The 16,392-nt window shown below is 42.6% G+C and overlaps 2 protein-coding genes across 4 annotated transcripts in view; one reads left to right on the top strand and one right to left on the bottom strand.

Moving 5' to 3' along the window:
- Positions 1-16,392, bottom strand: part of fgf13a (fibroblast growth factor 13a) — a 99,247-nt gene that overhangs the window by 64,693 nt on the left and 18,162 nt on the right. The window lies entirely within an intron of this gene.
- LOC113007912 (uncharacterized) lies at positions 1,244-12,236 on the top strand. 2 transcript variants are annotated; one of them, XM_026144977.1, is made up of 3 exons: positions 1,244-8,398; positions 9,213-10,742; positions 12,062-12,236. In XM_026144977.1, exons 2-3 carry the CDS (start codon positions 9,471-9,473, stop codon positions 12,215-12,217), a joined length of 1,428 nt encoding a protein of 475 aa, XP_026000762.1. In that variant the 5' UTR covers positions 1,244-8,398; positions 9,213-9,470; the 3' UTR covers positions 12,218-12,236. The 2 variants fall into 2 exon arrangements, with proteins under 2 accessions (XP_026000762.1, XP_026000753.1); XM_026144968.1 differs by having other exon boundaries at positions 1,244-10,742.

Genomic DNA, 16,392 nt, shown 5'->3' with positions numbered 1-16,392 from the left:
TTATTAGGACACAAGAAGACATTTGATGGCATTTTATACTCTACAATATTATGATTGTTCTATTTTCAGCCTTATGTTCATTTCTCTGTGCTTCAAAGCCTCTCTAAGACAACCATAATCCTACATATTTATGCAGCCTGTATTCCTGATAACAAGTCAACCAAAAATGCAAGATCAGTGGCGCACTTCTTCTATATATTAATAATACAGCCAACAATTAAGAGCATAATTTCTCTGTAATTTAATTAAATTTCAATGCATTATAATTTATATTAGAATGTAATTGTATTTGCCTAAAAGCTACATGTAGTGTGCCTACCTACTTCATGGTAGGGACTTCATGTTCTGCTTTACCAACTTACAAAAAAATAAATACTATCAAAATTTGCAGGCCTTATAATAGTACAGGTAACATTATAATGATAGAGCTAAAGTTAAGCAACTGGCACACACCCCAAACACCCCAGTGCACTCACAGTGTGACATAGGGAAATATTGTTTGTTTTTCCACAAAATTACCAAGAAAGTACACAGTAATTAAAATTACTTCCTGTAAAATACCATGAATTTAGGCACTACTTTAAATGAGTTTTGGACTTCCTAAATATAATCATAAAGTATTTTTTCTTCTTTCCTATAAAATACATGAAGTTATGCCCTACTTATACATGTAAAATTACTTACGCACTAACTAAAATTCTCCATGCAATTCTTAAAGTTATTTACATAATAATTTGTGTTTCTTTTCCTGTAAAATAATGGAAGTTATGAACTACCTAAAATTACTTATTAATGATTTCTTTGTTTCCTGTCTAAACCTGGCGTGTTGACCCTGATGAAGGCCACAGGCTGAAACGCGTTGGTCAATTATTAAAGTTGTTCATCTTCCCTCAAGTGTTGCTGGAGTTCCTGCATTGTAAACCTGGCGTGTTACCCAATTGTTATAGTGTACCTGTTTTTCAGTATTTGCAGGAAAATGTGATATAATATAAATATAATAGCATTTAATTACAGGAGGATTACACCCTTAGTCATTAGTTGTATTATAAAGTATCACTATTTTTTTTTTCATTATGATACATAAGATATTTGGAAACTTTAGACTTCAGCAATGCCGCAGAAAATAAGTTTAAATCCCTTTAGACACATTACATACAGTTAGACCCAAACAGAACAGCATTTTAGATGCTTTCTGATTCCACAACTTATCAACAGGATTTTTAAACAAGGGTAAAAAGACCAGGTGCTCTTTTTAAATACAATAGCTCTCTGCCAGCAATCTGGAGTCATGGATCTGTCAGATTGTTTTGAGTACAGGTTTTCATTAAACTGTTGTATGCTGCTGTTTCCTATCTGATGTTGATAAGGGCTCTGACATAAAGTCACAGCCCTTTTTAATGTCAGAGCAGCAGACCTAATCCAGCAAACATGAACATGCTACCACTGGCATCAGTACTGAGGCGCTTACAACAGTACACATCATTCTCACAGACTTACAACTGATGCTTTCCCCACAGTCTATCAGGTCTAAATCTAATGCAGACTGGATATGCCTTTGTCCTTCATGTGACCTAACCACAAACACTCCATTATGGCTTGACACTATAAATCCCAGAGGGACTCTGGTTCAGTACATAAAGCACCTTTGCTCCAGCACAATTCCCTTAATTGAACTTTTTCATGTTACTCTGATTACCATGGTATGTCAAAAAGCTATTAGGGTAAAGTAGCCATTGCACACACTCAGCTTTTACTGTACTTCTAATTCTATCTAGTATGAACTGTCAGTCGCTGTGTCTTTAAACTGTAAAAAAAAAATGCATGTATGACATGTAGCATATAGCACAGTAAAATTTGGCAGCAAAGTTGAGTGATAATGGTTAGGAACTCCAATCACTAAAGTGAGCAGCAGCGCTTTTCCGTGACCTTTCTTGCTGCTAGCTTGATTTTCACCAGCCACAGAGGATTGTGTATAAAAGGGAAGAAATGATGAAAGATCTCTTTCAGGGTAGAGGCGATCTAATTTGAAAGAGGCCGACAGATGCAGAGTAGTATAGCCACAGACTATACGCATACTACAGTTTAAGACACAACAACCGGCTAATATGTATATGGACTATAAAAAGACACACAGATTGCTCTTATGGGAAAAACGTTTGACGGTTATACAATAATCTGGAAGGTGATCATTGTATAATAATGTTCAATAGTCACCTTACTTTTCAATTTAAATACCAACAGTAGATTCAGATTTTAAGAGCATGCTTAAATTTTTCGTAAGCAGATGATTGTTGGTAATAAAAAAACGAAAGAAATATAGAATAGCAGCGTCTGTGAACCCGATGACCTGACTACCTTCTTGAAAATTTATAGAACGCACTTCTGCACCTCTCCACCTGTCACACGTCGGTACCTTCAGAGCTCATCCACAAATACTAACACTTCAAATACTTTAGCAGTAATCAGCACCACATCCACAATCATTCTCTTCATTCTTGGCCTGCCTTCAACCTACTCAGTGACCTGCCCCCTGACCTCTGCCATAAACAGGTGTGATGACAGGCTGTAGGAGCAAAGCTGTGAACGTGGCACAAAGTTAAACGCATGACGACAGCTTAGCAACCAGTGAGTGTTTTAAAATAACTCGTGTTTTTGGCCCAGCAAAATAACTTGATAATACTTTAACCAAAAATACTGTGGACTGTTGCACTTAGACTTTTAAGAGAAACATTTAGGAAAATGCTGATTACTGCAGTTTGAAACCTGACTTTATTTTAATCACCGTCACTGATGAGTATTTTGAAATACCTCAATGATGTCATACTTTGAGACCAGCATATGTGTCACATGTGGTCAAACATTTGTAGATCCTTTAATGGATTCCGATCTGCAACATTAATAATTGCAAATGCCTCGCCAAACTTAAACTTCTCTGCGAGAAGTGTAACTTCTGCAGGACACGAGTGAGTAATAGGTTTTACTGCTGTGCCAACTGGGGTCCTAAAAGTCATAATCATTTTATTATTATTAATGGAAACACTTTATTTGAATACAACATTTGGCTCTTACAGTGTAGTAAAAAGCAACTTTACATTTTTAAACGTATTCCAGTGTAACTGTAGATATAACTTTTAGGGCAAATAAAATATTAATTTTCTCTATCTTTGGCAACAACTGTAAACAGTGAACACACACAGCTCCAAGTGTCCAAAGGATCAGGGGAATACAGTCCAGAGCAGCCCAGTTTCACAGTATTTTTTTTTAACTGGTCCCATTGTATTTACTGGTATGAATGAGAATACACACACTGCAGCATATACTGCATGTGTTTGACACAGAGACAGTGGATGCCAATCACCTATTTACAGACAAGCGTGCTGTGTTACCATACTTAGAAAACACATAGAGGAGCCTATAGCCTATATTATGACCTAGATGGGAGAAAGAGGGGCAGTGAGAAGACTTAAACACTCTTCTCTGTCTGCTGTCTCAGTGGAAGTGTAGAATTTTCCTTCTCCGACACACTTAGCAACTTAATGAGGGCTTGTAGATATTGTGCTGTGGAAAAAGTATTTACCCCCTTCCCAATTTTGTACTTTTTTTGCATATTTGTTACATGTACATGTTTCATACTCAAACAAATTTTATTACTAGACACAGATAATCCAAGTAAATACAATGTGCAGGTTTTAAATTATGATTTCATTTATTAAGAGGAAAAAAAACTGGCTAAACCTACCTGGCCCTGTGTGACCCTGCCCCTCATTGTTAAGTCAATAATCACCTCATCGAGAAATTGCTTAAATAGAACCTGAATGACAAAGTGAAAGCTCTCAAAAAGCAACAAATCATGCCACGAGAAATAAAGTCGGTGACATCTATCAGTCAGGAAAGGGTTACAAATCTATTTCTACAGCTTTGGGACTACAGCAAACCATCAAGAGAGCTATTTTACACAAATGGATAAAACTTGGAACAGTGGTTAACCTTCCCAGGAGTGGCCAGCCTACTAAATGTTCTCCAAGAGCACTGACAAGTCATCCGGGAGATCGCAAAGATCCCACAACATCTAAAGAAATGCAATCCTCACGTGTTTCAATTAAGCTTCGTGCTCATGACTCAACATAACAAACAGACAAAAATGGCATCCACAGGAAAGTTTCAAGGTAAAGACCATTGATGATCAACAAAATAAACATTGAAGTTTTTGAAAGGTTTACATCCTATTACATCTGGAGTAAAGCTAATACAGCATTTTAAAAAAGAGAGCATCATACCAACAGTCAAACATAGTAGTGCTGCTTTGATGGTCCAGGGCTGCTTTACACTTGAGTTTCAGTTTGTGTTTTTGTATGTGTTTCCTTATACACGTGTGAGAAACAGAGTGGCACGTTCATCCCCCTTCAGCTGTCATCGCCACCATGACTACCTTACCAGTCACACAAGCCACAGGCCAAAAGCCTACTCATTAAAGTTAACTGGCTAACACGTGAGCCAGTGATTTAACAAAATGAAGGGCTTCACAGGAAACTGGTTGCTGCACTCAGCTCTTTTATGAAATGGGCTGAGCTGTACAAATTTCTGAGTAGCGGGGGTGATAACTGTCATAAAACGTAAAGGCAAAGTCCTCTGGAAGAACTTTTGCTTTGTAAAGTTAAAATGACCAGTGTGAGCTTAAATGGCCTGAGTAACTGGGATGGTCTGATCTGGTGTAATCTGGGCCGGGTTGTTCTGGGTCTGTCTGTTGACTGTCCCCTGCTCAGCTCTGCCAGTCTGTACCCAGAGGGCCTGTTATTTTGGGAGCTCAGCTGAGAAGAGATGACAACATCATGGACTGCTTAAGCTGCTTACATTTCCTCAAGCACTCCCAATGCACCCTGGGATCTACACTCTTGTGTTGCTACACTTACTGTTGCTCCACAAGCATTGAGTGTATGTGAGCAGGCACTGTGTTGCATTCTCAACCAAAAACCGTTCAAATCTTAACAGTTACACAGGAAGAAAAGTCCTGTTAAAAGTGATAAAGAATGATGTGCAGAGAAACATGTTGGAAGACCAAGCAATATGCAAGACATAAGAATAAGTAAAGTTTAGGATGGAAGAGACTGAAGACAGGTGGGGTTGAAGTGACGCAGAAGTGGTATGATGTAAGGTGTGCATTTGTGTTTGTAAAGGAGTTCCAGATATCAGACATAGATTAGCAATGAACGAGAGCTTAAGTTATCCATGATTTAGGAGCTTTTTTCCATAAGATGTGCAGGATTTACTATAAATGATTTCAATTAATTTACATTTTTGTATTATTAATGAAAAACTCTTATTAGATGCTTATTGCAGACTGCTTATTGGATGAACCCTAGCTGATAAGGTCTTTACTATGTAATCAAGAATCCTGTAGCTTTAAGCAATTTTATGTGATTTGTGTGTAATGACTCTTATACAGCACGGCTGCTCTCGTTTGGGTAAAATCTGTTTAAGTACTGTTTTTGATATCCTATGGGCTAGACAGAGGGGAGGTAATAGGTAAACGGGGTTCAGGCCATGAACTGTCAGAGAGCTGATATTTTAACAGCAAACATAATTCCTGTGTGCCTGGCTCAGGACTTCTCAGCTATCATTGCTCACCCTGCACTCAAACATCCAGCTCTCATCCAACGGCACAGACAAACCACCATAAAACTTCTGGCCCAGGATATTACAAGCTCATTGGCCTGGAGAGTGACATAAAATTTAATGACATGCAGTGTAAGTGTCGCTGAGGAAAGAAGAGGAGGAGTTAAACAGTATGTTACACAGAGTTCAGTGTTAACAGAGTAAGTTGGAGTGGCAGGGATAGAAGGGGAAAGAGACAGGCAAAAGGATTTAAACCTACATGTGACAAAAGCAGTCTACAAGTGCATCACTTTAATTTTAGACTGGGCTTAAGAGTTTTAAATATTTATTGAAACCTACTTGTTTTACAGTGGGGGGTTTTAAAGGTCCATATTACTTAGCTAAAATGAGATCTACTGTGTTTTTTGTTTGTTTGGGTTTTTTTTTTCTTTAAATCGTTTTTATTTCAGTTCTGGAAAGTAACCGCCATTTCTAAGTTGCAGCATTACTGTACAATAGATGCAGACCTTTATTTACAATTATCTCTGTTTTAGGGTGGCATGATGGTTCAGTGGCTGACACTGTCAGCTCACAAAAATAAGGTCCTAAATTTGAAGCCAGTTTGGATGTTTTCCCTGTGTCTGTGTCGACTCTCTTGCGGTTCTCTGGCTTTCTCCCACAATCCAAAGACATATACGGGGCTAGGTTAGGGAGCCTACATTTCTTATAGGTGTGAGTGTAGATGGTTGTCTGTCTCTATGTGTTAGCCCTGCAGACTGGCGACATGTCCACTTCTGAAGACTATCATCAGAATACAAGTAAATGAGGCAGTCAACCCTACTCAAACTCAAGGCTTGATTTTACCTGTGTGTTTTACATGTGTTTAATCCTGATCAGTTTGTGAATACTGTAGGTAGGAATGTTTGTTAACTTCCCTAGGTGCAAAGGGTTAAATTGGAGGGCAGATAGATGGCAAGATCAGTCACAGATTATCTGTCCAGACATTCATCACCAATCAGACTGCTGCTGGTGCAGACAGCTTCCTACTCCACGGCATGCTTCAAAGTAGGAGAGACAGAAAGCGAGAAAGCCTCCAGCTAGAAGAGTCACACGAAGTAACCTCACAAGACCGCATACATGGGCCTCTAGCATGCAAACTTTGAGCATACTTATATTAGCAGTCACGCAGCTTGTACAGAAAGGGTAAACCACCATATGGTGCTACTCACATGCAAACATAATTTAATCTTGTGCCTTATGTTGGTTTTCTTCTGCATTCCTTCATAACTACGTTTATAATTTACTGCTTTTAAACTGGAACTCATTTCAAAAAGTCTGTTTCTCACCCTGTGCTGCTTGGCTTCATTTCTGGGAAACTGAGAAATGATGCTGTGCCTAGATTATTTTGCATGTTTACAAACTGTCACTTAATTGATGCTAAAATATTCACACTACACAACATGCATTGATATAATATGCATACAGACATTGACAGAATCTCCTCATATGATTATAGAGTCTGACATGCACGCTGCCCCACGGTATTCTCTGTAATGTCTGCAAACCAAGCTTAAATTACTTGTCTTGCTCCAAGTTGTGTATTAGATGACATGAAGGAACATGAGACCTCTCAACAGTCTCAACATTGCTCAGATACAGCAGATGGTGGAGTAATTATTTCTATACTGGCTTACACAACCTCTGCCTCCAAGGGTTTGCTTTTACATACTCTGAAGTAAGGGTTCAATCTCTAAGCTTTCAAAATAAAATCTGGAACCTCAGTTTTCACCATCCCCATCTGTAGGAAATAAACTTGGTGTGCACACAGGCCAATAAACTATAACAAAAGCTGACAAAAATTTATTGTATCTGGCCATGATCAGTGTTCTTAACAGCTCCCTGCAGACTTGTAAGTTGGCAGGATGCAGTTTCACCTTTATGAAAAACTGCAAATAAAGCAACATTCAGTGTATTAAATTCAAAGTTCAAAGTGTGAACAAAATTATAAAAACATACACTGCTTTAATGAATGTCTGCCATTGTCGGGTCATTTTTCTTCCACCTTTCTGTTTTCCGTGACTCTTCAATCAGTAGACAGGGTGCCATGACACAACTACTTATTAGTAAGAAGCAGTGGGCAGGCAGAGATCGCTTTGCAAAGACAAACAACTTAATTAGTGGCGGCACAGCTTTAATAAGTTCAGCTCAAAATAGTTTGGAAAAGCTGGTGAAAAAACAGCACTGTAATTATGACTGTGCTTTGATTCCCAATTTATAGGGGAGGCCACAATTACTGTGTTTGTGGAGCTTTCCGTGTATTGTTGGTATTCTCCTGAATGTGTGGTCAACAAGTGTGTGTGATGTAAGAACTCACTGTTAAGAAGTTTTCAGTTATGTGAAGCTCATCTGTCTGGGAAAAGCCAGAACAAGCCTGCAAATGTAAAGTCCTTTCCGCAAAGAACACTTGGATTTTATCTTCTTGTGGCACACCCAAAATGCATGGCCACTTTTGTGTTAATCATTTAATTTAATTTATTTAATTTGTTTATCAGTTATTTTCTGTGGCTATTAATATCCAAAATGACTTTGACAACATGACCAACCTAACCAGTGCATTATTTTGTCACATAAACTGTATAGAAGGTACAAAGAAATGGAGCAACACCCCAGGTGGAACTATTATTCCAAGACAGGTGCAACCCGGTTGCTTTAGGGGGATGGACTTCCGCCCACGAGTCAGATGCAAGCTGAGAGGCAAACCGAGTGCACTGTCTTCATTGCTCCTGAACTTTACCTGTGTTTGCAGGTTGGTACCTGGTAAAGAAATACTACCACTGTTTGTACATAACAATGTTTTATCTCCATGTTAACTTGTGAAGAAGTAGAACAGTACCTGTAACACTTATGGGCACTGCCGCGCGGTCGACTCGCATCAGTGTGAGACAGCAGCGTCAGGCTGCGCAGGCCGCTAGCAGAAACGGCGCGGTAATGTTTTGTATTGTGGGTCGTTAGCGCCCAGAGCATTGTCTTGTAGGAAGGTCATTCATATCGATTTATTTTCTTTTCATTATGAAGGTTGGTACTCCCGCACACTTTACTATTTTATATAAAGCTTATGATACAAAGATGTTTTATTGTTAAGTGTCATTGAGGTTTGAAAAGTATATAGCTGTTTAATATGTGAGTGTTAATGACATGTGAAGTAGAAAGAAGTTGTCCATGTTATGCAAAAGTGAATTTCATCCTCAGTGTGCTGTAAATGTGTGTCTAATTCTGCTCAATTTCAGTATTCAGAATCTGTACAGTCGTATATTGCTGTAAATTCATTGTAGATTACAGTGGCTTCCAACTGCTTAAGTAAGAGCAGGTGTGTACTTTTGTTTTGCTTAGACTGAGCGATCGCATGAAGTACATGTAAAATAGTGGAACGTGTAGAGTGTGAATTCATTTATTTTTCTACTTGTGACTTTGGGGAAATGGACAGATATGGACACTGGGACTGAAAAAGTCATGCACACGTGGATATTGTTAATGCTGTTCATGTTTGTTGAAACTTGAATAAGAGATGCAAGCTGAGAGGCAAACCGAGTGCACTGTCTTCATTGCTCCTGTGTTTGCAGGGATTTCTTCTTTGTTATTGTGGCACCATTCCTGGGGCCCGTAACAAATTGTGGGGGCTCGTCCGGGATCCACTTCCTGTTGAGTCTTCTAAGGAAGAGGGTCCAGAGATACTAGAACCAGAAAGTCAACGTGAGATGGCATCGCTGTAGCTGAGACGACAGCTGGTGGGTGTCCACAAAGAGAAGTCAAGATCTGTACGAGGGTCTTCACTCCACCAACGGAACTGCACCTCTGTGTCTCATTAGTCGAAGCTCATCATGGCAGCAGCGCGCAAGGAGCTGGTTTGGAGCATCAAAAAGAACTTGTATAAGCTTTCAGGTGCAGAAGCCTATCAGCTCGCAAGGGACCTGGTCACAGACAGCCAGAGTAGTGAATTAGAGTCCACTGATGAAGAAGGTTGTGTGGATTGCATTATCAACTATATGCAGTCAGATGCTTTGTTAAATTCTGAGGATGAGGGAATGAGTCAGTTGCTGGTGCTAAATGATCTTGTATGCAGTATGGTTGAAAATCGTGGCCTATTGAACACTGCTAATGGGGTGGCGCAGCCACTGGAGTCACCAGTTGTTAGTGCTAAGACAGTCGAGCGCACTACAGTGACACATGCTACCTTAGGCCAGTTACCACCAGTTACTAACACTCAACAGCATACCACCCTCTTACTTTACATCCCCAGAGAGCCTACAACATCACAGCAGACTGACTTTGGTGCACAGGCTCGCACCACCAATCTGAGTCCAACCCAGCCTAAAATCATAAATGATGAGCGGGGTGGAGAGCCACAGCATTTTAGAAATGCAAGTAACACACATCCTAGTGGGGCACACAGTATAGGTGACCCAGGAACACATGCAGCAATACCTCACCCCTCATCACATGTAACCACTGAGAGAATGGTTTCCTTAAAGGACCTCTCTTACCTCCAACGGAGGGAATTTAAGGTACATGGTGGCCAGATTGGGGACCACAATGCTGACATAACTTATAGCAGCATGTGTAAACAGATAGATGAAGGCATTAGAGAGGGTTTCACAGAGACTGAGGTTATCCGGGGTGTACTGAGAATTGTAAAGCCAGGTGTCTTCAAGGATATGCTCATCAACAAAGATGAAATCACTGTGAATGAACTCAAGGGCTTTCTCAGATCACATCTGGGTGAAAAGGCCAGCACTGAATTGTTCCAAGAGCTTATGTGTGCAAGACAGAGTGAACAAGAAACCCCACAACAGTTCTTGTACCGCATGATTGGACTCAAACAGAAGATCCTGTTCCAATCAAAACAGGTCAGTACAGACATTCGTTATGAACCCAAAACTATTCAGGAAGTCTTTCTTCACAGTATCCACCAAGGCCTGGGCACAAAACATACTGACATCAGACAGCAACTAAGGCCACTCCTTTCAAACAGCAACGTCACTGATGAGGAGATTCTCAGACAGGTTATGAAGATGATTAGCGATGAAAATGAACACCAGCGTAGGTTAGGTCATGCCCCCCGTCAAAAAACAACACATACACATAGTGTCCAGGGGCCTGTTCTTCGTACGTCGCTTACTACATCCAAGATCAAATGACACATCCAAGACCAAACCATCGCGCTAACCGTGAGCTCGCTAATCCGGTTCCCCGAACACACCTGCTGTTGACGATTAGTACAGCTGGACGCAGTAATGTGACATCACTGGGTGTCGTAAAAGGGGCTACGCATCGATAGTAGAAACATTGATCGGCAACCCGCTGATTGGTCGGCGAAAATGTCGAAGGGGCGTGCACGGTATTTTCCGGCAGCAGAGCAAGAACTCTTGAGTGCGGGATTTCAGGAGTTTCAGAGTTTAATTAAAACGCAAGAGAACACTGCAAAGGCTGCAAAAGCAAGGAGAGAGGGGCTGGCAGAAAGTTGCTGACAAATCAAACTCGTAGGTAATTTAATAATAATAATAATAATGGATTGGGTTTATATAGCGCTTTCCAAGGCACCCAAAGCGCTGTACGATACCACTATTCATTCACTCCCACATTCACACACTGGTGGAGGCAGCTACGGTTGTAGCCAGGCTGCCATATCGCGCCATCGGCCCCTCTGGCCAACACCAGTAGGCGGTAGGGTAGATCTATCATATGACACTATATTGTCCAATATCATATGGCATTATATTATATTATAATATGTTATATTATATCCCCTTTCACATTAGAGCCACAACAGGACCCACAAGAACATGGGAACAAGTAAAAGTGGAATACAGGAGTATTCTACAGAATGGTAATATTTATCTCTTAGATTGCTTTTCGTCTCTTGGCAAGGTAATACTGGCCTGTAATACAATGGGTTGGTCGCGTATACGGACAGGACATGGCTGCGACAGGCTTCCCAAATCCACCTTCGCTTTTATAGCCGTGGTCTCTCATCTTGATTACACGAAGTAATTTACAATTACTACTCTGAAATATGAATTACATCTGTAATAATCACATACATGTAATAGAATGTTAATAGTACATTTCCCTTTTTTAGGAAAATGACCTGTATGTATCTGTGTGACATCAATAAAAGGATCAAGTGCTGCATTATCTTTAGTTACATTGATGTTATTTATTTATGGTGAAACAGTGGTGGAATATCGCTGTTGCTTTCGTATAAATGAAGCGGACATACCTGCGTGGCCGCGATCTAATCCTGTTTACATAAAGTAAACCTGCTCGGGAGCAGGTTTACGCTTACGGCTCTGTTGCTATGACAGCAAGTCCCGGATGAGCTTCGGGGAACCGAACGATCCAGGATCACGCGAAATCGTCAACAATCTAATCCAGCTAACTTACTTAGCGAGGTACGAAGAACAGGCCCCAGGTGGAAGGAGGGGATGTGAGTGCAAACAGTGGGGATAATGATGCGATCCAACAGCTTAGTGCACAAGTAGAGGCTTTGACTAACATGGTTGCGACTTTAATGGGCCAACAAGCGGCAGCTATTCATACAACCCAATCAAAGACTGCACCTTTCTAAACGCCAGGCCAGGACCAATTCCATGGCACCCAACCTCTTGTTAACCAGGCACTCACTCCTCCACCAAGTCAACCTTCAGCTGCAAGGAGAGGTAAAATACCCAGCTGCACCAAATGTATGCAGCAAGGCTCAGAAAACTGTAATCACTGCTTTGTGTGTGGGGATGCCGGGCATAGGGCAATTGGCTGTTTAAAACGAACCAACCAGCCGGGAAACGGGAGCCGGTCTCTGTTGAGGGACAGACAGAGACCATCCCAAATCCCCAGTCCCACTCAGTAATGCCCACTAGCAAACTGAGACGTCTGAAGGGAAAGGGAAAAAAACGCTGCAAAGAAGAAAGCCAGCCCTCCCCACTGAAAAGCCAAGCAGTTACTGACAGTACAGCCCGAACAGTGCCATTGATTGGTAAAAAGAGCCTACTAAATTGTTTTGTCAACGGCTATGCTGTGACAGTACTATTTGATACTGGCTCACAAGTGAGCATCATTGATAGATCCTGGAAGGAGACGTTCATTCCCCAATATGCAGTGAGGCCCTTACAAGAACTTCTTGATCCTGGGGAAAGCCTTGACCTGTGTGCAGCAAATGGACAGCCAATCCCATATGATGGGTGGGTGGAGCTAACAGTTAATCTCCCGGGGAACACCGATCCCAACCTTACAATGGAAGTACCCTTCCTAATCAGCCAGCTCCCCCTCCCCCAGCCACTACTGGGAGCCAATGTCCTCCAAGGGATGATTAATAGTCATAAGTGTGATGCAGATGCACACACTATGATCCTCAGCCTTCTCCGCAAAGCCCTAGGAGTGGAGGAAGAACAGGCAAGAGCCATGGTCAACTTTATCAATCTGCAGAAAGAGTCAAACCACAGTATAACCACCATTAGGGTAGGGAAGGAAAATGTTTATGTTCCACCTGGTAAAACGGTAAATGTGCGATGTAAAGTACCATCTACCTTTGACATTTCCAACCCTGTTGTCCTGTATGAGCCACTAGAGGATAGCGCCACGCTAGAGCAGCTGAGTGTGGGGGAAGGATTGTTGGAAATCAGTAACACCAAACAACCATTTGTTAGAGTGCCAATTTCCAACCACACAAACCAAGTAATCACTCTGCCAAAGAGGTCCCAACTTGGCTCCATCCAACATGTTGCCAAAGTTCTGGAGCCAGGCGAACAGGACGTTGGAGATGGGGGTCCAACACAAGCTTGTGTATTGAAGGCTGAAGTTAATGTGGCCTCTCCTGGCACTCCCCTTGCTGACCTGTGGCGACCACCGGTTGACCTCAGTCACCTTAGTTCAGAACAGCAGAGAATAGTCGAGAAAATGTTGAATGAGGAATCAGCTGCTTTTGCACGGGACGGCAGTGACATTGGATGTATACCCTCTCTCCAAATGTCAGTTAGACTCAAAGATGACACCCCAGTCCAAAAGGCTTATGCGTCAGTCCCAAAGCCATTGTACAGGGAGGTTAAAGAATATATACAGGAGCTGCTTGTGAAGGGGTGGATTGTAAAATCACACTCGCCATATGCTGCCCCTATTGTTTGTGTGAGAAAGAAAGACGGATCATTGCGCCTGTGCATTGATTACCGGCTTCTCAACAAAAAGACTGTGCCAGATCGGCACCCCCTCCCCCGCATACAGGACCTGATTGACTCACTCGGAGGCTACAGGTGGTTTTCCATCCTAGATCAGGGCAAGGCTTACCACCAAGGCTTTATCGCGGAGGGGTCCAGGCACCTGACTGCATTCACCACCCCATGGGGCTTATATGAGTGGGTCAGGATCCCGTTTGGCCTTTCTAATGCACCAGCAGCCTTCCAAAGAAGCATGGAGGAAATGTTGGACACACTCAGGGATGAGTGTTGCATCCCTTATCTGGATGATGTGCTATGTTTCTCCAGGTCCTTTGAGGAACATGTTGAGGTCTTGCGGCGTGTACTTCAAGCTCTGCAACGCCATGGAGTTAAGCTCCGCCCTGAGAAATGTGAGCTACTTCGCAAAGAGGTCAGGTATGTAGGCCGCCTGGTGTCGGCAGATGGAGTGAGGATAGACCCAAAGGACCTAGAGGCAGTACAGGCGCTAAAGCAAAAAGCCCCTCAAACAGTCGGTGATGTCAGGCGGCTACTGGGTTTTCTGAGCTACTACCGGACTTATGTGCAGGACTTCTCCCGCATAGCCAGGCCGCTTTATGAATTGCTCAAGACAAACCCCAGCCCACCTCTAACTAACCTTGTAAGAGAAAAGGGGAAGGGGCCGCAGAACAGAATTGCCACCTCCATAGTGGGAAACTGGAGTTTCTGGCCTTGAAATGGGCAGTATGTGAAAAATTTGTCGACTACCTGTACTATGCGCCCCATTTCACGGTCTTCACGGACAACAACCCCCTGACCTACATTATGAGCACAGCCAAGCTCAATGCTGTGGGTCATCGCTGGGTGGGGCAGCTTGCCGATTTCCATTTTGAAATCAGGTATCGGCCAGGCAAACAGAACATTGATGCAGACACGCTTTCGCGCTGTCCACTTGATATCAGTGTTTTTATGGATCAGTGCTCAGAAAGACTACCAGAAGAGGCAGTGTGTGCCACCTGGGAGGGAACTAGGACTGCAGAAAAAGGGGATGTAGCATGGGTGGCAGCCCTCAACATAACATCACAACACCAGACACATGCAGACACTGGAACATTTCCAGTCATCAGCTGCAAAGAGCTCTCAGATGAGCAGCGGAAAGATCCTGTTATCAGAAAAATGTTAAGAGTTAAAGGAGAATAACAGAGATCTAACTGATGAGGTTCGTAGAACATTGGACAAGTCCACAAGGAAATTGTCACGAGAATGGAGTAGGCTGCAGGTGGAAAATGGCTTACTCTATAGGAAGACTCCCAGCCGAAAGCAGTTAGTCCTGCCTGCCATCTACAAACAAACTGTCCTCTCACACCTCCATGACAACATGGGACATGTTGGTGTGGAAAGAGTCCTTAGCCTAGTAAGAGATCGCTTTTATTGGCCCTTTATGAAGAGAGAGGTTGAGGAATATATCACCAGACGATGTCGTTGCATTAAGCAAAAAAAGCCAGCCTTACCTGACAGGGCACCTATGGGGAGCCTTACATCGAGCTCGCCCCTAGAGCTCGTATGCATTGACTTTCTGCACCTTGAGACCAGCCGGGGTGGGTACGAATACATACTGGTTGTAGTCAACCACTTCACCAGATTCACACAAGCATACCCCACTAAAAACAAGGCTGGAAAGACAGCTGCGGAGCGAATCTTCGGTTTGGCTATCCAGCTAAGCTTCACCATGATCAGGGCCGGGAGTTTGAGAATGAGTTGTTTAGGGCTCTCAGACAACTGGCCGGTGTAAACCATTCTAGGACTTCCCCATACCATCCACAGGGCAACCCTGCAGAGAGGTTCAATCGGACTCTGCTACAAATGCTCAGGACGTTGGGCGAGAAAGAGAGAGAGAACTGGAAAGATCACCTGTCTCACGTTGTGCACGCATACAACTGCACCAAACATGAGTCCACTGGGTTTTCTCCATATTACCTCCTTTATGGTCGCCATCCACGTCTCCCCGTCGATCTCCTCTTTGGGTTGGTAGCTGAGGACGAGGCCGACACTCCAAGTGGATATGCAAAACGATGGAAAGAGAAAATGATCGAAGCGTACAAGATAGCCAGCACGAACAGCCAACATTCGAGTGCCAAAGGCAAGCACTATTATGACAAACGGAACAGGGGTGTAACCCTACAACCAGGTGACAGGGTTCTTGTTCGCAACGTTGCAGAAAGGGGAGGTCCATGCAAACTGAAACCCTATTGGGAGAAAACTATCTACATTGTCAGAGAGCAGGTTGGTGACAACCCAGTTTATAAGGTCAGCCCTGAAAACAGAGGTCACCATACTCGCACCCTCCACAGAAATTTGTTGCTTCAAGTTAATGATCTACCAGCAGACATTACAGATGATCGCATGCCTGATAGACCGCCAAGGGCAAAAGGAAAGTCAAATCAGCCACGGGAAACGGTCGACCAAATAGAGGCTGGTGATGTAAGTGGATCTGAAACGGATGAGGAGGCACCTTGTTACTGGCTGCGGGTACCCAGAGAATCATTAAGGACCAATCGGGACATTCCTAATCAGGTCCCAGTGAGCGGGTCATTGGTTA

This window comes from Astatotilapia calliptera, chromosome 2 (genome assembly GCF_900246225.1).
Source record: "Astatotilapia calliptera chromosome 2, fAstCal1.2, whole genome shotgun sequence".
NCBI classification, from domain to species: domain Eukaryota; kingdom Metazoa; phylum Chordata; class Actinopteri; order Cichliformes; family Cichlidae; genus Astatotilapia; species Astatotilapia calliptera.
This window is presented reverse-complemented; position numbering and strand designations above follow the sequence as displayed.

Coding starts and splice junctions, on each gene's coding strand:
- LOC113007912 (XM_026144977.1), top strand. CDS start 9,471: ATGGCAGCAGCGCGCAAGGAGCTGGTTTGGAGCATCAAAAAGAACTTG. Junction 10,743..12,061: donor CACATACACATAGTGTCCAG/GGGCCTGTTCTT, acceptor AACAGGCCCCAG/GTGGAAGGAGGGGATGTGAG.